Here is a 22,800-nt window from a genome sequence, read left to right as displayed (position 1 = left end):
TAAGTCTATTCTCAAATAAGGAAATACATCATTCTCCATCCTCCCCCTACAAGACAGATTCAATAATTTCTTTATTATATTTTTAATTAATAATGAATTAATAATTATTAATTTTGAATTTTGCAGCTATTGTCTTGATCAATAAATAGGACAACACCTCCAAAATTAATGGCATATTTGTGTGTATGATCTCCACAATCATATAGGCTACTATATGATATCCACAATATGAGCTCATCCCAGCTAGAAATGTTATTGTTCTATGAATGTTTTGAGAGCATTATGTTATGTTCTTGTAATGTTTTCTGTAGCTAATTTTATTTTTGTTACCAGAATTCTTCTAAAAGGTAGGATAACACTCTCTAAAAACATTTTAAACATGTTTAGTGATAACATTGATAGAACATTATCCCCAACATTCTTATAAAGTTTTAGCGAGAAGCTTCCCAGCAGACACAGGACTGAATTGGTTAAACTGGTTTAGATGTTGAAGTTTGAAAGTGATAGTTTGGTTTGGTCGCCGTTATGGTGATCAGTGTTTGCTGTAGTTGGGCTCTTTGGCCTTGACTATTTGATGTTAGTTTTTCTAGAATGTTAATAGTTTTCTAGTTAGGTTTGCGACAACGTGTCTAAATGAAACAGTCGTTCAAAATGTTTAGTGTTCTTTTTTATTTATATATATACATTTTTTTTACAGATGTTCTTCTTAAAACGCTGTTGGACGTAATGCTGTAGAAACATTACTGTAATCAATAATATTAAATTAATAACACACATGGTAGTCTAAAAGAGATCAGCTGATCAGAGCACTACATGATGATTATATCGTTATCATCAAGAAGCTGACATCATCTGATCACATTTTCTCTTACTGTTCTTGCCATAACAAACAGTTCCAGCAACCAGAGAAAACATTAAAACATCAAGAGTCAAACTGGCCAGCTAAAGCAAACACTGATCTCCATAATGGTGATGACATCAACCCAAACTATTATTTTCAATTAAGCATCAATATATAAACCTCTGTTAATCTCAATAAGGATGTTTGTACACATATGACAGAAGTAAATCTGGTTTGTAATAAGTGAAGCTGGTAATGCTGTTTGTGGAGTTCAAACAAATGTTCAAACAAGTCAAACAAATGTTTAGACGTCAACCCAATTTTCATTTTCAACCAAAATTTGACGTCTGAGCGACGTTGGAGTCCATGTCCAATAACATTTCTATCTGGGATGAGCTCATATTGTGGCCATAATACGAGCACACAGTGAGTGCGCTTTGAGGTTACACTTTTAGATCACAGTGACTCACATTGTGATCATTTGGAGAGATCACTGTGAGATCAACATGTTGACTGGGGTGTATGAATTTATATTGTACTTACCCTGTAACTACATGGAACAAGAGTATATTTCCCCAGTATGGTTTTAGTTTTCAGTGCACTTTTATTTAAAAGATATCAGTGTATGATTTTTTGCTAAATTGCTCACAAATGTAAGATTGTTGTGTCATAATAGTATAATCAGTACCCCTTAGTTCTAAAATACTTACAGTAGGCCTACAAATTATTTGTTAATTCATCTGGTTGTTACCCCTTTATTCCCAAAACTTTACATATTGTTCCCTTATACTTACTTTATAGGTATAATTACCGAAAGTTACTCTGTAAATTTGTTTTTAATTATGCAGTACTGTAATCTGAAGCGTTACTGTCTTTACTATTACTTTTTATCAATTTAGGACATCCTTGCTGAAAAAAAAGCATTATTTTTTTAAAAAATTTTTTAAAAGAAAGTAAAATTACTGAACCCAAACTTTTGAATGGTAGTTTATATTGGTACAAAAGATTTCTACTTTAAATATATGCTGTTGTTTTTAAACTTTTTATTCATCAAAAAATCCTCAAAAAAGTATAAGGTTATAAGAAAATATAAACCCATTATTTTAAATTGTAGTAATATTTCACAAAATTATTATTTCTTCTGTATTTTGATCAAGTAATTGCAGACTTGATGATCATAAGATACTTCTTTCATAAACATAAAAAATAGTAATTTGTCCAAACCTTTGACCGGTTTGTGCTTTTATGTCCCCCCACCCCCCTCACCCCCTCACCCCCTCACCCCCTCACCCCCACCAGACAGTCCAAACAGAAGAAGAGGATTGAATATACAGTTTTAGAGTACTCTCCCCTCCTCGACTCCTGCAATATGAATAAAGATGACTGGGCCCGTATTGGAAAAGACATTGAGGTGCTTCCTTTTTAACCATCTTTATGTTTGGTTTTTTGCATTCTTTGTTTTTCTCTGGGTTGCAAATAAGACTGAAATGGTCACGTTGTTGAGTACAAGTTAGACATGACTGAAAATACTGATTGTGAACAGAACTGATCTGATAGTCTTTGATTTTGATATTTTGTTTTATTTAAACCTTTTTTTTTTTGTAATTGAAGGTAATCTTCACATTTTTTGATGGTAGATCAGTCAGTTCAACACTTTTTAAAATTTGTATATCAAAAATCATTTCTGAGATTTTGAAAGGTTTTTCCTCGTGTTCACAGGAAAACTATGATCGATACGATGGTTTTGTAGTTCTGCACGGCACAGACACCATGGCTTACACCACTTCTGCCTTATCCTTCATGTGTGAAAATCTGGGAAAGCCTGTCATCTTCACTGGCTCACAGGTAACACATTTTAAATTGATTTATTAATGCATTAATTAAATGTATTAATGCATTAATACTCACCTTTGTGTTGCACAAATAGAGCATTTTAAAGTTAAGTCAAGTCAAGTCACCTTTATTTATATAGCGCTTTTTACAATACAGATTGTAGCTTTACAGAGATAACAGGAAAATAATGCAAAAAAAAAAAAAAAAAAATTGAATTCCAGAAGAAAATAGCGTCACAGTCCAGCTTCAGTAAGCTCAGTGATGATTAATTTTGTTGTAAAATAAAAAAATAAAAAATTAATTATTTTTTATATATATATATATATATATATATATATATATATATATATATATATATATAAAGCTCTTTATAACACAGATTTAGACAGATTTGTGAACACTATTCGAGAGAAATAGGCCTGTTGTGTACATAGAAAAAGTCTTAGATCTTTGAGTTCACTTTGAGTCAAACCATATATATATATATATATATATATATAAAGTGTATATCCTCCAATATTAACAAGTGTTCATCAAAAAAGTATCATGTTAACTTCACTATTAGCATCACAACCATCATGTATGTTGGCAGGTGCCCATCTTTGAGAGGAGGAATGATGGGAGGGAGAACCTCTTGGGGGCGCTGTTGATAGCAGGAGAGTATGTCATCCCTGAGGTGAGTTTGAATAGTCAGTAGCAAATTCTTAAAAAATGAAAACATACTTGCAGGCCATGTGTGTCAGAAACGCCAGAATATACATGCAAATATGGAATTGCTTTCTAGAATCAGCCTTTGTGCACAGCCGGACTTGTACTCTCCCAGGTTCAGGAAACATGAAAAATATGCAGCACACAGTCGAATATTTTGGTTTTACTGTTCTGGAACAGTGTTGTAAATAAATCTTAAGCACGGTTTTCTAATTGTGTCCTCTTTTGGAAGGCCAAACAAAGTAGTTTGGCTTTTGCAACGCAAAACACAGCATCTCCACGACATGGCATGACATACAGCGAGAATAAAGGTTACGCCTTCTTTCTTTGCGTTAACATTTGGGTGGTGTTATGAAACACTGCCCTCACAGACTGAAAATATGGAAGATAGTTTAATAAAATACAGAAAATAATATTTGATTAAATGTGGTTTTAAGTGTCCTTTGAGATGATTAAAAGTTTTGAAGTACATTTTGTTTCTGCTAATGAAGCTCAATAAATATACTTTATTGTACAATAATTGTAATAACAATAAATTTATTGTAATAATTGTATAATAATTATTATTGTTATAAAAAAAAAAAGAAATGCGTCTTTCTTCACAGGTTTGCCTGTATTTTCATCATAAGCTGTACAGGGGCAATCGTGTCACCAAAGTGGACTCTGGAAGCTTTGACGCATTTACCTCACCAAACCTGCCGCCGTTAGCCATCGCTGAAGTCGACATCAAAAGTGATTCCTGTTCTGATAGCATTTATACACATTCTTAGTCCCATGTGGGTCTATTTATAGAATAGTTGCTCTTTTCAATGCAATTACGTACAATTATTTAGGACTGAGGCTTTTAAAGGGATAGTTTACCCAAAAATGGATTCATCATTTACTCACCCTCAAATTGTTCCAAACCTGTATGAAGTACTTTTTTCTACTGAACACAAAATAGAGATATTTTGAAGAATATGGGTGACAAAGCAGTTAATGGGCCCCATTAACTTCAGACATTCTTTAACATTCGTTTGTTTTCAGCGGAAGAAAGAAAATGATGACAGAATTTTCATTTTTGGGTGAACTATCCCTTTAAGCTCCAAAAAGGATGCGATAACATTATTGAAATATCCATAGTGGATATATATATATATATATATATATATATATATATATATATATATATATATATATATATATTCCAGTTACATTTTCTTTTATATTTTAGTTACATTTTCAGTACTTCTGTTGTGTTTTTGTCATTTGTATTATCCCCCCCCCCCCCCCCCTTTTCCCCTCAAATATCTTTGTAGTTTTTAATAATTGTAAAAGTGGTCCATAGTGAATTTATATATATATATATATATATATATATATATATATATATACACTACACTATATATATACACTAACATGTATACGTAGTATACATGTACTAACAATGCACAAATTATTAAAGGAACACTTCGACTTTTTGGGACTTTAGCTTATTCACCGTATCCCCCAGAGTTAGATAAGTCCATACATACCTTTTTCATCTCCGCGCGTGCTGTAACTCTGTCTGACGCACCCACCGCTAACCTAGCTTAGCACAAACACTGGAGGTAAACGGCTACAGCTAGCATACTGCTCCCAATAAGTGACAAAATAACGCCAACATTTTCCTATTTACATGTTGTGATTTGTATAGTCACAGCGTGTACGAATAACAAGGTCACATGAGACACAACCATCTTTTAACCATATACATACTATTCTCAGAAGACGAAGCACTGTTACTTCTGCGGAGTGATTTACTCCAATTCTGAGTGAACTCTGCTCCTCACCACAGGGCTTCTCAGGCGCTGTGAGCAAATCACTCCGCCCAAGTTAGCAGTGCTATGAGAATATGTGACCATGTTATTTGTACACGCTGTGACTATACAAATCACAACATGTAAATAGGAAAATGTTGGAGTTATTTTGTCACTTTTTGGGAGCAGTCGGGTCAATTTATTTATTTATTTATTTTTTTTTTTAACAGATTGGGCTTTGGTCGGACTCGGGCTCATTTATTTCATCGAATTCGGTCTCTGACTCGGGCTTTTCTCCTTTCATCGTGCCCATAATATACGTGCAGAGCTACTGTATGAAATATTGTTATATTGATAATATTATAAATATGCAACGCAATATGCGATCACGCGAGTAACGTGACGCGCGTGCAATGCATTAGGTGACAGACCATGCAGAGCATCAGGGAGAAGTTGGAGCGGAGTTACTAAAAGTTCCCAATACTTCAGGAAAAGCTGCATTTTGAAAGAGTTTTGATTTGATTACCGAGCCTGAAGCCTTCAACAGTGGATGCCAGTAGCGTAGCCAGAAAAGAGACTCTGGGTGTGCATCTGAAAATCTGGGTGTGCCACATTTATTGTCAGATTACTGTGCAAAAGTATTAACCATAACCACATAACCATGCCCCACACAACCATAAAACTATATCAAATATAACTATACATCAGGATCGCCAATAACTCAGTCATAACATAGTGGCTGAAAAAAATCTCTGTTGTTTACTGTGTTCGAATTGGCGGGTTTTTTTTTTTTTTTGGTTTCAGCTTGTTACCTCTTGGGGGGTCCGGGGGCATGCCCCCCCGGAAGAAAATTTTGTACATTTTAAAGATAAATTCATTAATCTGGTGCACTTTGAGTCTCCCGAATCTGCTGTTAAAAATAAATAATCCACCCGCCAACCTCCCGAACCTATATGATATTCTCTGATTTAGATATCTGCATCTGATCATCACATTTCAATTATTCAAATTCTCAGTGTTAAGCATGATAATATGATAAAATATCACACTGAAGTAGGCTGATTTAAAATTAAGATTTATTTAAAATAAAAGTTCTTCAGAATCTGATAAGAGCTGTTTTCCAACAGTGATGTAATGAAACATTGACAATTTAATTTTGATCAGAATAATTTTTTTTAGCTTTATAAAGGGCATTTCTTTCCCTAATTTTTACTCTCTATACTCTTTCCCTACTCTCAGGGAACTGAGGTTACGTTAGTAACTGAGTAGGCTACATTATTTCTTATTTTATTTTTTTGATATTGAAAATTGTTTTAATCAGGGGTCCGGTTGGGCAAGTACAATTCTCTTTCACTTGTCCTTTAAAAAAACACACACACGTCACGTGTCCCGGACACCAGAGTTATGGCACCATATTGGATTCTTATTTCTGTGCCCCTGAGTATGATTTAGAATGTTCAGTGACGTCACAGAACTGCCAGATTCAAACCTGATCCAAACTGCTTTCGCGCGTTGGCTGGCGCTGAGGCAGAGACGGACGCGCTCAGCGCTTGTCATACAGTATATCATTCACAACTAATATGCAGTGTTTTCAACCACATAATGTTTATTTTATGTTTCAGACATTTAAATACACATAAGTAGGCTACTAGTAAAACAATACATTTGCAGTTTGTAAAATACACACTGATGTCTATGGAAGCGGCAAGCCACTTACTTTCATGTATTTCGGGAGAAACTGTGGAATTCAGGTGCTGTAAATCCGGCTGACAGGACTCTCTGAACTGCAGCGCTCATCTCGTTATAGATCAAGATAATTTATAAAGTTTTTTAAACGAAGAATCGGAATATCAGATAGTTGACATGGTAATAGCAATACGTCTGTTAGTTATTGTGGCTGCGGTGTGTGACGTGACATCACGCCATGGAAACAAGGGAGTTAAAATATTTTTAACTTACGCGTGAAAGGGTTGATTTAAAAAAAGTATATTCTAAATAAACAACAATAGCCCAAGTTTAGTAAAACATTTTTTATTGAGACTATAAAAAATAATTCTGCATCCATTTTTAGGTGTGCCAGCTGCCACTGTGGGTGGCACCGGCACACCCTGGCACACCCGTGGCTACGCCACTGGTGGATGCTATTCTTTTTCTTCACAACTATCACGAATAAACAGTGAATGAACCTACTCAGTTCAACGGATTTTTTTTTTTTTTCTTTATTATATATATTTTTTTTATTTAACGTTAGCCAGTTGGCGAAGAGTTCTTTGAAACGTTGTTCTTCAGTAAAGTTACTTGACATAAAAAAAAAGGTAGGCCATAAATCTTTATTTACTGCTGGATCACATTTGGCTATTTAATATTCTCTACTGCATGCCATTGCTTATACTTCTCTGTAATGGACAGTCTGTATTAATATTTGTGGGCATAATTGTCAGTGGTGGTAGTTATGTTTGAGGCCTATAATAATATTTTACCTAGTAGCGTGTGTGTGTATGTGTGTGCGTCTAGCAGAGACATCAGAGAGTGCGCGACAGAGAGAGCTCAAAGTGATATCGATGTTGGTCTTGGTTCGGGTTCGGGCTGAAAAATTGCAGACGTTTTCGGGCTGGGGCCGGATTAGGGCTTGAACACCACGGGCCAGGTCTCGGTTAGGGCTGGATGTTTTGCCCCGTGCAGGGCTCTAGGCAGTATGCTAGCTGTAGCCGTTTACCTCCAGTCTTTGTGCTAAGCTAGGCTAGCGGTGGGTGCGTCAGACAGAGTTACGGCACGCACGGAGATGAAAAAGGTATGTATGGACTTATCTAACTCTGGTGGATATGGTGAATAAGCCAAAGTCCCAAAAAGTCGAAGTGTTCCTTTAAGAAAAAAGTAAAAAATATATATATAATATATGAGGTCACATTGCAGGACACTGCATGAAATGAAATGTCAACTTCCTTGTTAGTGGTGATGCAGTGTTATTTATTTTATTCAGATGTGTTATTTTGAATATTATGTTTTATTTCTTTCTCTTTAGTTAACTGGGATGCTGTGGTGCGAGCCAATCCAACCACCAAATTCACGGTCAACACACAATGGAACAGTAACGTGGGTCTCCTGCGACTCTTCCCAGGAATCACCGCTGAAACAGTAAGGCTGCGGCGTGTGGTAATATCTGCCTTTATCTGGACAAATATTTCTGGCAAATCTCTAAATAATGTAAATAATGGCAGAAGTTTAATTTTTGGCTGAACTTTCTGGAGTTTCAGATGTTTAAATGAGATCCATTTTCTGATCAGGTCAAGAAGTTCTTGCAGAAGATGGACGGGATCGTATTGGAGACCTACGGCAGCGGTAACGCCCCCGACAACTGTCCTGACCTGCTGGATGCGATTCGTAAAGCGACCAAGAGAGGACTCATCATGATCAACTGCACCCAGTGCCTGCGGGGCACGGTCACGGCCACATACGCCACTGGACAGGTATGGGAGTTTGCTTAAAGGCACAATATGTAAGATTTTTAGATAAAAAGTATCCACAAAAACACTAGAACAGTTTTATATATTTTTTATATACTTGAGTACTTAATTTAAGTGATGATTGACCATTATTGAAGATACCTGATGTTAACAAGCAGAATCACGGAAGGAGAAAATATATATATATATTTTTTTTAAATCAGTGTTTGCTTTAGTTGGACTCTTGACCCCTAAAGTTGTAACTTTACACACTTTACCTCACACAGTCAAACACTGAAAATTTCAAAAACGTTTAGCCTTTTATGTTCAAACCGGGGTCAGACAATGATGGAAGGACTCAAGAAGAAGTGACAACATGTAGACAACATTTCTGAATGGTTAGTTGATGAATTTATGTAGCTTATGTGTAGTTATCTTCTAGTCATTGATTAGCATATTCTGTCATGATAATCTATAAATCGTGTTCAGGGGGCGGGGTTTATGTAAATTCTTGGGTTAGTGATGTCACTAACCCGGGAGGAATGTCGTGTAGTCTGTACCAGCCGTTTGTTGTAGTCCTTAAAGCTGCAGTCCGCAGTTTTTCCTCTTTGTCGCCATCTCTGTTCGAAATCTGCAATTGCAGATATTCGCGGAATTATCAACTTTACGTGGGTTGTGCCTCGACACGGCACAGCGTGGATGAATCCAATGTTTTGAGGAGAATGTGCGGCTGTCGATCACCACTCTGGTGGTGTGGATACTGGCATTCGCAATCACAGATTCTACTTTTTGGAAGTATGACCAACATAAGAACAAGTCGTCTGAACAAGTAAGTAAACATCCACTTTTGTTCTGACCAACTAAGGGAAAAAAGCATTGCAGTAAATCGCGCCGATTAAATCTAACGATCGCTTATCATATCACATCAAACCGTGCAAATTATTGTTCTCAAATTGTTAATGATGACAACATCAGCATTGCGTGACTACATTTAATACCCTCCTGACATTTATCCTTGTTTTCGCATGGGCCGTCAGGGTTGCAGTCTCTTTATTTCTGAAGTCCAAAGTCTTTCGCGTTTTACAACGGGTGAATCTCCAGTTGTCACTGGTGATTGTCGTTTGAACCTTTCTGGATCCGCCATCAAATTGATAAGTAGGGATGTCCCGATCCGATCACATGATCGGAAATCGGGCCCGATCACGTGTTTTCAGACTCGATCGGAATCGGACGTTACCTCCCGATCAGGACTCGGATATATATATTCTCATTATTTTTTAACACATCAATATTTATGCGGTGGCACAGAGTTACGCCGGTTTCACACTGCACGCGTTAGTAAGCAGCGCAGGAGCGGTGAGCAGGAGCAGGACACGTGCGTTTTGCTTTCACACTGGCAGCGTTTGTCACGCGCGGCTGAACCGCGGGTTGTGTAGGCTACAGACAGAGTACTCCATAATGGATAAGTTGGCATTGCTTTTTTTCGTTTTCAAATACATTTAAGAGAAAAGACTTGTCAAGAAGCTTATTTTATTAATAATTTCATTTATATAACTTTTGTTTCATCTTTGATTTTATTGTTATGGCAACAAGTTTGTTTTTGGACATTTGTTTTCTTTTTAAATTGCTGTTGGTCATTTGATTGACTGTTTAAAACACAATAGATATCATCAATGCACTTTTTGGATAAAACTGCGGTGTATTTTGGCCATGATCAATGTATTGTCACTTTAATTCAGCAAAAGTGGCGCAGCAAAAATAGACTCGGCGCCGAAACGATCGCGGCACTGCTGCTTCTGCTCTGCTACGCACTGCCGCACTGCCGCGCCGCCTCTGCGCGCGGTGTGAATGCTCTAAAGCCTGGTTTAATCTGTTAACATGGGCGGCGAAAAAAATACGCGCTGCACGCTCTGCTAACAGTGCAGTGTGAAACCGGTGTAAGAGTTAGGAGTGCAGTTCCTAAAAGCACATTACTGGCTTTGCAAACACTGTAGCACTTTTATTTTTTATTTGTTCTCATGCCTGCCGGGTATTTTAAGTTGAGGTGCTATTTAAATATATTAGACTTTTTTTTATATTTACTGTTGCACTAAAGTCCAAAAGTGAAGAATTTGTATTACTTGATTGTTCAAGCTACCTCACAGAAGTGCTCTGTTTGTTAACAGAGTTGTTGAATGTTAAAATAAGGTGAATTAAATAAAAAATAAGGAACATCCTGGATCTGTTTTTTCGCTCTTCTTTATTCTTTTTTTATGTATTAAGTATCGGATCGGGACTCGGTATCGGCAGATACTCAAAATCAAATGACTCGGACTCGGACTCGAGGGCAAAAAAACCTGATCGGGACATCCCTATTGATAAGTTTAATTATATCAAGTGCTGTGAGAAAAGGCTATAAATCTCCACCTCCAACATCCTCACACTCATAGCCCACTAGCCAAGGCTCTTCTTTATGTGGACAGATGTGACGTAATGACGCAAAGACATGCTTGAATTTCCCACAGAAATCCACCCAAATTAAATACATTATTACAAGCTTACCGTTTTGAATCGAGCTAAGGCAAACAGATAGTGTTGAACACTGGCTGGTTATGTACTCGCTCAAAAAATTATTTTGTATAATTTTTAACCCAAAAAAGCTACGGACTGCAGCTATAAAAAAGATTTCTTTAAAAGAAAATATCTCCCTTTGCTTTGAACTTTGAGCGTTGTTACTTTGCAGATGTTGTTTATGCTCAAACAGCAACATTACACACTAACTAAAGTTAGAAAAGCCTTATGTGTGTGTATTCCAGGAGTGTGTGATTTAATATTCCCTCTCAGGCTCTGCATGAAGCCGGTGTGATCGCTGGATGTGATATGACCGCAGAAGCTGCTCTTTCAAAACTCTCCTATGTGCTGGCAAAACAAGACCTCAGTACAGAAGAGAAGAAGGAGGTACGGAAAAACATCTTCACATCACACATGTTAAAATATATCACAATTGAAAACTATTATTTTAAAATGTACTTATTAATATAGAATAATATATCACAATGTTCCTTTTTTATTGTATTCAATTTAAATGCAGTAAGAGACTTCTTTGAAAAAAATCATAACGACGCCAAACTTTTGAATGACAGTAAAAATATTTTGAATATCAAATTTAAAATACAAATGCCAAGTTCTTAGCCATACTCCTTGTATTCATGTTTGGGTAGCACTTTATTTTACAGTCCCGTTCCCCATGTACATAATATGTACTTATAATAGTTATTACAATAACTGAGTAATAACCCTGTACCTAGCCCTAAACCTAACCTTAACCCATGTAGTTACCCAATATTAACAAGTTCTTTCTTAGGTAAGTACACATGAAAGTGCACATTTTATTTTTGACATATTACATTTTCACATATTGTATTTAAGAAATGTCATTTTGTGTAACCCTCAAGTAATGAGCATTAAAAATAGTTTTCAATATATTTTTCAAGCTAATAAGTTGTTTTATGTTTTATTACATGATTTAATTAATGGGGGCATCACACAACATTTTGCAACCAGAACTAACTTTAGTTTGTTTAATGTATATATTGTGTTGTTGTTGATATTTTAAGAGATCTATTGAATTTAATACAGTATTTTCTTTCTTTCTTTCTTTCTTTCTTTCTTTCTTTCTTTCTTTCTTTCTTTCTTTCTTTCTTTCTTTCTTTCTGCGTGTTAGTTGTAGGCTACCACATGAATTTGATTTGTATTTGAGTTTTTCAAATAACAAAAAGCAGTGTAATAATTTAATTTGTAAAAATATTAATAATTAGATAATAAGTATTACTTGTTTTAAATCACTTAATAATAAAACATGTTCTATGTCCATAAGATGCTGATGCGCAATCTGCGTGGTGAGATGACGGCTGACCCGGCTGACAGTCGCTTTGTACAGGTCATCGCCAAGAACCTCACTATTAGCCGTAAAAAGGTCATGTAACCTGCACTTTCTCTGTTTCTAACTTTATTTTGCACTTTAAACAAAAAGGGGTGTGCAATTATTGATACAAAAAAAAATGTATTCCAATTTTTCTGGGGATTTTGCTGATAACAGTAATTAAATTATATTTAGCTGAGAGAAAATCCAAGAGAAATATATAAGAGAAAAGCCAAGAGAAGTAAATAAAAGTCTATGATGACATTATTATGATAATATTTATGAAATAAACCTGACTCTCTGAACTCATGAAGTCAAATTCCATATAGAAAGTGTGTTATACTACTTATTACAGCAATCAATTATGAATGATTTGAGCGATGAGTGATGCACATACAAAAGTATTACAGCATATCAACAATCAGCATATGAATCTCAATAATGCTGACAATAAGTAAAATATTCAGATAAACAGATCAACTCTAAACATCCAAAAACAGGCTAAAAATCACAACAAAAGCACAAATAAAAGCAAATACATTTTTGCTGTGTGTGTGTGTGTGTGTGTGTGTGTGTGTGTGTGTGTGTGTGTGTGTGTGATAGCTGTGATGTGTGTTTATGTGTGTAACAGCTGTCCTTTGTTTATGTGTGTAACATCTGTGTGTTTATATGTGTGCAACAGCTGTCCTGTGTGTTTATATGAGTGTAACATCTGTTCTGTGTGTTTATATGTGTGTAACAGCTGTCCTGTGTGTTTATGTGTGTAACATCTGTGTGTTTATGTGTAACAGCTGTGATGTGTGTTTATATGTGTGTAACAGCTGTGTTTATATGTGTGTAACAGCTGTGTTTATATATATGTAACAGCTGTGTGTTCATATGTGTGTAACAGCTGTGTTTATATGTGTGTAACATCTGTATGTTTATGTGTGTAACATCTGTGTGTTTATATGTGTGTAACAGCTGTGTGTTTATATATGTGTGTAACATCTGTGTTTATATGTGTGTAACATCTGTGTGTTTATATGTGTGTAACAGCTGTGTGTTTATATATGTGTGTAACATCTGTGTTTATATGTGTGTAACATCTGTGTGTTTATATGTGTGTAACAGCTGTTCTGTGTGTTTATATGTGTGTAACATGTGTGTTTATATGCGTGTAACATATGTGTGTAACAGCTGTTTATATATGTGTAACAGCTGTGTGTTCATATGTGTGTAACAGCTGTGTGTTTATATGTGTGTAACATCTGTGTGTTTATATGTGTGTAACAGCTGTGTGTTTATATGTGTGTAACATCTGTGTGTTTATATGTGTGTAACAGCTGTGTTTATATATATTTGTGTAAAATCTGTGTGTTTATATGTGTGTAACATCTGTGTGTTGACATGTGGAACAGCTGTGTGTTTATATGTGTGTAACATCTGTGTAACATTTGTGTGTTGATATGTGTAACAGCTGTGTGTTTATATGTGTGTAACAGCTGTGTTTATATGTGTGTAGCATCTGTGTGTTTATATGTGTGTAACAGCTTTGTTTATATGTGTAACAGCTGTGTGTTTATATGTGTGTAACAGCTGTTTATATGTGTGTAACATCTGTGTGTTTATATGTGTGTAACAGCTGTGTGTTTATATGTGTGTAACATCTGTGTGTTTATATGTGTGTAACATCTGTGTGTTTATATGTGTGTAACAGCTGTGTTTATATATGTGTGTAACATCTGTGTGTTTATATGTGTGTAACATCTGTGTGTTGATATGTGTAACAGCTGTGTGTTTATATGTGTGTGTAACATCTGTGTAACATTTGTGTGTTGATATGTATAATAGCTGTGTGTTTATATGTGTGTAACAGCTGTGTTTATATGTGTGTAACAGCTTTGTTTATATGTGTAACAGCTGTGTGTTTATATGTGTGTAACAGCTGTGTTTATATGTGTGTAACATCTGTGTGTTTATATGTGTGTAACAGCTGTGTGTTTATATGTGTGTAACATCTGTGTGTTTGTGTGTAACAGCTGTGTTTATATGTGTAACATCTGTGTGTTTATATGTGTGTAACATCTGTGTTGATATGTGTAACAGCTGTGTTTATATGTGTGTAACATCTGTGTGTTTATGTGTGTAACATCTGTGTGTTGATATATGTAACAGCTGTGTGTTTATATGTGTGTAACTGTGTGTTTATATGTGTGTAACAGCTGTGATGTGTGTTTATATGTGTGTAACATCTGTGTGTTGATCTGTATAGGGTGTTCTGACCAGCATGGTTCCCACAGACGGTCTGGCCGAGGCGGACAGGTTGACTCTGGGTCTGGTGAAGGTGTGGGGTGTAACAGCGCCTGTCACTCGTGTTACCATGAGCGTGACTGGACAGCCTGACGTCGACCTGCAATTCACATATAACGCTGAGGTCAGACGCTTCATGCAAACACATACTTCAGTTTCACACTGTCAGAAACACCCATACAAGGGCAACAAAATGGAATCTACACTGTAAAAAAAGGGCCCAATTTTGACAGTAACATGCTGTTTTCCATTAAAACAGCAATATACAATAGAAAACAATGCATTCTGGGTGATATGTTTTTATTTTCGAGAAAGTAGCCTACAGGAATATATTGTGAATTAACAGTGCTCAAAGTCGACACTCAGAGGCTGTGTTCCAAATCACACTCTATACTCTCATTCACTATTCCCTACATTAGTTCACTAATATAGTCTACTTGACTGAGTGAATAAAAACAAGTAAGTTAATTCAGACACTGATGAACACCTGCTGCTAACAAGCAGAATCACTGAAGGAAAGAGGAACAAGAAGAACAGAAAAAAGATGAAATCAACTGAAGATAAAAGAAGACAAATCTCTGAAGATCTTTAGGAGAGGAGGATTAAACAACTCCACAAACCGCATAACCAGCTTCACTTATTATTAACCAGACTGACTTTTTTTCTGTTAGATGTCTTGAGAAGTTCTTATTAAAAGGTGACAGAGGTTTAGATTTAGTTGGGCTCTTGACCCTTGACTTTTGAACATTAGTTTTTCTTTGGCTGCTGTAGTCAAGAGCCAGAACACTGGCTGGAACACTGTTTGTTATGTTTCATGGTCCAGGTTGGCCCAGTTTGTTTTTGTTGCCGTTTGTGGAGCCTGGGCTGTCTACAGAGACTGTGTTTTTTTACAGTGTGTTCAGGGGACAGGCAGCTAGCGGATAGTGAGATGTTTGCTGTATGTGACAAAAAATGTTTCAGCCTAAAAAACATGTCACATCGCTTAGAGCACCTTTAATTCACTATTACACATTAGGTGTTTGCAGTTTTACATTAAGAAATATTCCCTTTCAGTTCACAGTGCTATCTGCATAGATACTAGTTTTTAAACTCAAACTGTTTGAAGCAATCGGTTTCCCAAATGATATGAGTTACCTTCCATATGGTAACATACTGTAATAAAGAAAAATGAGCTGTAAATTAACTGTAGAGGACTGTAAATGTAAAGTGCATTGCTGGCAACCATTTTATATTGTACTGTATTTTACAGTACAAATTTTACAGTGTTTTTATTTAGTTTTAGTCATTTAAAAAATGTATCCAACGTCTTCCTGACATCACATTGACGTATTGTGGTTGTTGGGTAGTTTAGCTTTAATTTTGTCTGATAAACTGCATCTCTTCCTCTCCTTCAGGATCAGGAGTTGCAGTTTGATGCAACATCACAATCTCACCCCATTGAAAAGCCTTTCACAATCACCTGGAACGAGGCTTAGACTCGGACACCAGTCTATGGACAGAGCAATCGCATGATTATTTGCCTTTACTTACCAATGTTCAGTAGTAGTGATTATGCTCCACCATGTGTCAAAATGATTGATGGTGACCCTTTGACCTTACCCCAGAGAGCGAGTGGAATGGAGAGATGGTGGAAAGTCTGACTACGGCTCAGAGAAAACTGCATGAACGTCAGTTTGACAAAGTTTCTTCATGAAAATATGGACTGGGCGAGAGGTGAAATTCTGATGAATAGTAACCGTGTATTCGGTTACATATTTCATAAACCGTCTCGAGTTGTTACACTCTACACCACTGACGGCACCGGCAAATTTATACCAGAAGAAGACCCCTGCCTGGTATTTCCCGATAAAGACTGGATTTTATTTTTCAGAGTGGTTATATATATTATATATCGCAGAGCGTGACGGGGTAGCACCGAAAGTCCAGTAGCGTGTGGTCGGGACCACTCAGAAGCAGGATGAATGCGTTTACATATTCTGCTGCAAAGACAAGACAAAGCTCTGGAAGAAAACATGACGTGGACGTTGAAGATCTCAAAAATTACGTTTATTACAGCATAGCAGTGGCAAAGTACACAAAGCACTTTAGGTTTGGGTCGAGAACACTAAACTAAACACTAAAATAGGCAGAGCCAGAACATGAAATTTCTTTTAATTAATTAATTAATACAGATTTAACTAATAATTTACCTCTCTAGTTCAGTTCTAGGTCTAAATGAACACAGATTGCGTAAAGCAGCTCTAAAAGAGTCATTATTAAATCAGTTTGATTCGGTTCAATTCAGTAACAGCACAGTTTTCGCAGGTAGAAAAACAAGTAAAAATGCATAGCTTTTCATAAAATAAGAACATATTTTATATCTTATTTAAAAAAATGTGAAACTTATGTCAAGCAGAGTTGTGTTTGATATAAAACAATGTCTTTTAAAAAAATAACGTACTGAGATTTCAAAGACCAATAATGAAGAACCTGGCATCAGTTGTTCACTATTGAGTGCAGAAAAGTGAGTTTAGGACTGAAAATGCCTGAGTTTGTGATTTATACTGTAACAGAGGTAAGACACTTCAGCCCCGAGTTTGAGTCAATATCAAAATGACCTGAGAATCATGTTGATTCATGATCATCCTCTGGACACTGAGCCGCTGAACTGATCAGATTCAGTGAATCGGGAGCATCAGATCTGACATTTATTTGGTCACCAGATTCAAGATCCCTGTGAGAATTAGATTCATTTTAACATTAATATTCATAAAGGTCTGCCTCATCTGTACATTAAAACATCAACAGCCCTTAAATGTGATTCAGTCTCAGTTTGATTCACTCACCTGTTTTCTGAATCATTGCGCTGACAGACGGACGGTGCTGCCTTTGGAAAACATCTGAACACAGAATGACACTTATTCATGTATTATTATATTCATCTTATTATTACCATGTATTCAGAACGATTTTTATAGTTTAGGCCAGATGTTTTCAAAGTGAAGCTGTATAATTATAAAGTGTGTATTTACAGATGAGGGCAATTTGTGTCAGTAAACAAGCATATTGTGTTCATTACTGACACATGAATAACAATATTTTAGTTTAGGTTTTCATGACTCTTTCTGACACAATTAAAGCTTCTGGACTCACTTGAAGTTCCTTTTACGCAGCATAAAACAGATGAAGATGAAGATGCTGAAGATGACGATGAAGAGAGCAAACAGCCACAAAAACTGATCTATTCAAGTGATGAAATATCAAATCAGCTGATGTGTAAGAATGATAAATCAATATTAGACTTTGGATTTAAAGCTCTTGATGTTTTACCTGAGGGCTGGAGAGTCACTTCATTCGGAACATCTTTAAAACACACAACGTTCACAAATATCAGACAATATGACAGAAAACTTATCAGAAAAAAAGTATCAGACACACGTTTTTCAGCTGAAACTCACCTGGAGTCGCTGCAGTTTCATTCCTCACTGAAAAGCACATTGACAGTCATCAGAATTACAGAGGCAAATTAAAGGAGTAGTTCACTTTAAAATGAAAATTACCCCATGATTTACTCACTCTGATACCATCCTAGGTGTATATGACATTCTTCTTTCAGACGAATCAATTCGGAGTTACATTAATAAATGTCCTGGCTCTTCCAAGCTTTATAATAGCAGTGAATGGCAACCATCAGTTGAAGCTCATAAAAGTGCATCCATGATAAAAGTGTTCCACACGGCTCCGGTGGGGTAATGAAAGCAAAGCCATGAGTTTGTGTAAGAATAATATTCATATTTAACACGTTACAAAGTAAAATTCTAGCTTCTGCCCAAACTACTTAAGTCTAAAGCGCAACTTATGCGATTAATGCGACATTTGATATTGACAGCTGATATTGATGCTACGCTACTTCCGACATCACAAGTTGCGCTTTAGTAGTGATAGGGTACTTTCAGTGAATCAACAATTGATTTATATACATTTAGCCCCATTCATTTAAAGCCAAATACATGTATTTCACAGTTACGTTATACAGCCATTATATACCACCAGAAAATACACATTATATTCATATAAATAGAATAGTCTATGTGGAAATAGATTTTTTTTTTTCTTCACCGTTATTTCTAAGCCTTAATTGGCGCAAAATACAGTGGATCACAGCTCACATCAGGTCATCTGTAATGTATCTGCTTGTTTTACACTCTCTGACCACCGGGTGGTATTGTGAGTAAATTAAACCTCGAGAAATTAAACCTTTTGTGAACCACTTGACTGAAAAGCAATGTTACATGAGGCTTCATCTCACCACCACTACACTTTAGGCGTAAGACGTATGACTGTTGGCTGGAAGTTAGAATTTTACTCTGTAACTTGTTAAATAAGGATATTTTTCTTACACAAACTCATCGCTTCACTTCAGAAGGCCTTTATTAACCCCCCGGAGCCGTGTGGAGCACTTTTATCATGGACAAATGCACTTTTTTGAGCTTCAAACTGTTGGTTACCATTCACTGCCATTGTCATCTTGGAAGAGCCAGGACATTTTTTTTTAAATAACTCTGATTGTATTCGGTGAGTAAATCATGGGCTAATTTTCATTTTGGAGTAAACTATCCTTTAACACTGCTCTGTGTTTTTACCACCAGTAAGTTGATTAGATAATTATGAATTGATTGTTTGGTTATTGAAGACAGCTGATGATAACAAGCTGAATAACTGATATGGAAGTAAAATAATGCCAAATGTTTTTGAAACAAAAAAGCCTGTTGAATTGCACTGCTTGAAAAAAATATGCATTGCATTAACCATGCTTGCATTTTAATGCATTGTATTTTTAGGGCTTGCTTTTATCCAAAGTGACTTTATATTTGTTATTTTTAATAACAATTCCAGTCACGCCTGATCCTCTTCCTCTCACTTCTGTCATTAGAAGTAGAACAAACATGACTTTTTACTGCGCCGAGTCGAAGTACTCCCAAAAGTGCTATTCCGCCATACATTATAGTTATTCTTTTTAACCCGCTTAGAAAAGCGCCACGTTTTATTTTGTGTCACCATACTTGGTCGTATAACTACTCGTGTAACTGTTTTTAAATAGGGAAAACGTTGATGTGTTTGGTCACTTCTAAATTCATTGCTGTTATATACCACTGAATATACTGGGCTAAGCTATAGTGCTATCAAAGTGTCACCGCGCGCTAGAGCGATTAAGTGCACGCACTGAGATGAGAGAGGTATGTATCAACTCGTCTTAGTTAAGGGAATAACATATGAAAAAACGGTGGAGTATCCCTTTAACACTGATCTGGTGGTTTCCATATAAACACAGAGCAATGCTAATTTAACTTAAAGCACAGAAGATTCGGTTCAACACAGTTTGATCTGAATCTCTTAATATTCTCTGTTCATGCTGATAGTTGAAATGTTTCTCTCACCTCTGAAAATGCTCCCATGACTATAATGAAGCTGAAATAAAATAAATAATCATTAAATCATCATTTATAATGTTCATGAAGGATTAATGCTTCTGATGCATCTGTACGAGTAAGAAAATAATCATCAGTTCTGTGTGTTATGAGAATATAAATGTGTTGAGTTTTACAGATTTGGCAGAATCACAGACGATCTCATGATTCAGATTCACACAGCGAGACGTGACGAGACGATCCGATGAGACTGAAATAACAGGATCCATCAGTGTTTCAGGAGTTGATGGATCTGCGATCTTAAGTCCATTCTGATCAAATCAAACACAAGACAATCAAACTGAGGTAACATTCACTGACAGATGTTTATTTGCAGGAATGTTAAAGCAGCAAGCGATGCAAGCAGGTTAGTAACTGAGTGGTCTCAAATGAAATAAGTTCACAGTAATACTTTGCTCACATTATTAATGCATTATACATTCTAGTTAAAGGGATAGTTCAGGATTTTAGACATGAATCTCTATAGCTTCCCCATAAGCAGTGTGGTGCATTGACCATGACTTACCCCCGACAGCGTCCTGTGAGCCGAGCTCCGGTCCAGTTTTGGTCAAGATGAAATTAGTCCGGCAAGTTTGCTGGGGTCACGGCAATAAAGCTTTTTTCTTCTCAAATCAATATGTGTTCAAAAGAGTGATATATTTGCGTCACTAAAACGTTGTCTATGGAGAGGTCAGACCTCGTAATGGCTTGGCACTATTTTCTCCCCCGTCATATCACTGCGCGCTGCCGCTACCTACAGCCAGCTGCGAGCTGCGCAGGCGCACACCACTTTTTCAGTTGTTCGGCAGTGTTTACAGCAGTGTTTACGTGCTCAGAACAGCTACACGAACGAGCTAACATAGCTACTCACCAAGAGCGATCAGTTTGTACAAGCTTTGTAGAAAATGGTGCGGACTTGTGACTATCCGGACTGTACAAACAAAGATGTGGCGCTTTCTCCTCACACATTTCAAAGATTTCCTGTGGCAGATGTTGCTCTGAGGCGACTTTGGCTCATTGCTCTGGGCTTCAATGTGAACACCAAACTGGCGAAGATAAAGAAGCTTCGTAAAGATATCCTTTTGGCTGTGTGTCGAAGTCAATGTTGTCATCGTCGCTGCTGTAGTCAGACATGTTATCGTTCTCTTTACGAGCTGTAAACAAAGTGACACGTGCGCGGCTCCCAGCTGGCTGTAGGTAGCGGCAGCGCGCAGTGATATGACGGGGAAGAAAATAGTGCCAAGCCATTACGAGGTCTGACCTCTCCATAGACAGCGGTTTTGTGCTGCAAATATATCACTCTTTTGAACACATATTGATTTGAGAAGAAAAAAGCTTTATTGCCGTGACCCCAGCAAACTTGCCGGACTAATTTCATCTTGACCAAAACTGGACCGGAGCTCGGCTCACAGGACGCTGTCGGGGGTAAGTCATGGTCAATGCACCACACTGCTTATGGGGAAGCTATAGAGATTCATGTCTAAAATCCTGAACTATCCCTTTAATACATTTAAATGACATTTGGTCAATTTAAGTCAGTCGGTTTCTGCAAGTGAAATTAGTTCAATCGAGTTTTAATTTAGTGCATTTTTACAGTAACATACTGTAGATTACAGTAAATAACTGTACAATCAACAGTGTTGCCAATATTTTACTGTAAAAAGCCTGGTAAAGCCTTACAGTGTATCAGAATCGCACGCTGTCTGAGCCGTCTTTGTGTGCATGCATCGGATCTGTCACTCAGCTCGAGTAAGATCATTTTTCATGGACAAAGGACAGGTGCTCCTCCCAGAAAAGCACAAATGTAATGGTGTAGTTAGAGGACAGAAACAAACACTTAACTCTGAATACCATCTCTGCTCACAGTTAGTGTGTGTGCTCACAGTTAGTGTGTGTGTGTGTGTGTGTGTGTGTGTGTGTGTGTGTGTGTGTCACCTCTGAGAACCAGCTCTGCTCACAGTCTGCATTGAGTGTTTGATTGACGACAGCAACGGAAACAACATACAGAAACCCCAGAGAGCTCTGAATGTCTGCACATGTCAGTGTGATGTTATTCATGATTCAGTGCTGAGGGAAACAGGAAACTTTGTGGTTTTAATCTGCAAAACCAACACAAGTGTCAAGTGTAATATCACAGTATTAAAGAAGAAATAACAGAATCAGTTTTCAGACGCAGCACATAAATGAGGCAATCCCAGTTCAGTTCATGTAGTTGAAAAGTCACTTATAGTTAGTAGAATGGCTAAAGTTGACTATCGAAATAAAGTGAAACTGAAATGGGTTTAAAAGAATTGTGGATGAGGTGTTACTGATCTGTGACAGAAAGCAGAACCTCATCTTCTGCAATTTCTTCATGTCTTTCAAATAACAACATTAATGCAGGTCTGTTTCTTAGATAGACAGACTTAGTAACTTATTTAGAAAAACATTCAAAAACAAAAAGTCTAGATTTGATCAGAGTTCAACAACAAGCATCAGTCAAAGACTCACCAATTTAATTCAGTCACATTGTTTTCGCAAATACTTTACATTTGAAGCCTTTCCCTGTAAGATGTTT

General features: G+C 36.6%; 1 protein-coding gene across 1 annotated transcript in view; it reads left to right on the top strand.

Annotated features, from left to right (window-relative positions):
- Nucleotides 1-17,863, top strand: part of LOC307163978 (L-asparaginase 1-like) — a 45,003-nt gene extending 27,140 nt beyond the window's left edge. The window contains exons 5-14 of the mRNA XM_079880325.1: nucleotides 2,141-2,252; nucleotides 2,561-2,686; nucleotides 3,267-3,350; nucleotides 3,988-4,114; nucleotides 8,183-8,295; nucleotides 8,445-8,627; nucleotides 11,427-11,540; nucleotides 12,460-12,558; nucleotides 14,759-14,920; nucleotides 16,191-17,863. Coding sequence (XP_079736451.1) covers nucleotides 2,141-2,252; nucleotides 2,561-2,686; nucleotides 3,267-3,350; nucleotides 3,988-4,114; nucleotides 8,183-8,295; nucleotides 8,445-8,627; nucleotides 11,427-11,540; nucleotides 12,460-12,558; nucleotides 14,759-14,920; nucleotides 16,191-16,271 — 1,201 coding nt within the window. The 3' untranslated portion in view covers nucleotides 16,272-17,863. The remainder of the gene's footprint in view (nucleotides 1-2,140; nucleotides 2,253-2,560; nucleotides 2,687-3,266; nucleotides 3,351-3,987; nucleotides 4,115-8,182; nucleotides 8,296-8,444; nucleotides 8,628-11,426; nucleotides 11,541-12,459; nucleotides 12,559-14,758; nucleotides 14,921-16,190) is intronic.
- Nucleotides 17,864-22,800: the final 4,937 nt, after the last annotated feature.

Source organism: Squalius cephalus (genome assembly GCF_949319135.1).
Source record: "Squalius cephalus genome assembly, chromosome: 1".
NCBI classification, from domain to species: Eukaryota; Metazoa; Chordata; class Actinopteri; order Cypriniformes; family Leuciscidae; genus Squalius; species Squalius cephalus.
The sequence above is the reverse complement of the archived record's forward strand: the minus strand, read 5'-3'. Positions and strand labels throughout refer to the sequence as shown.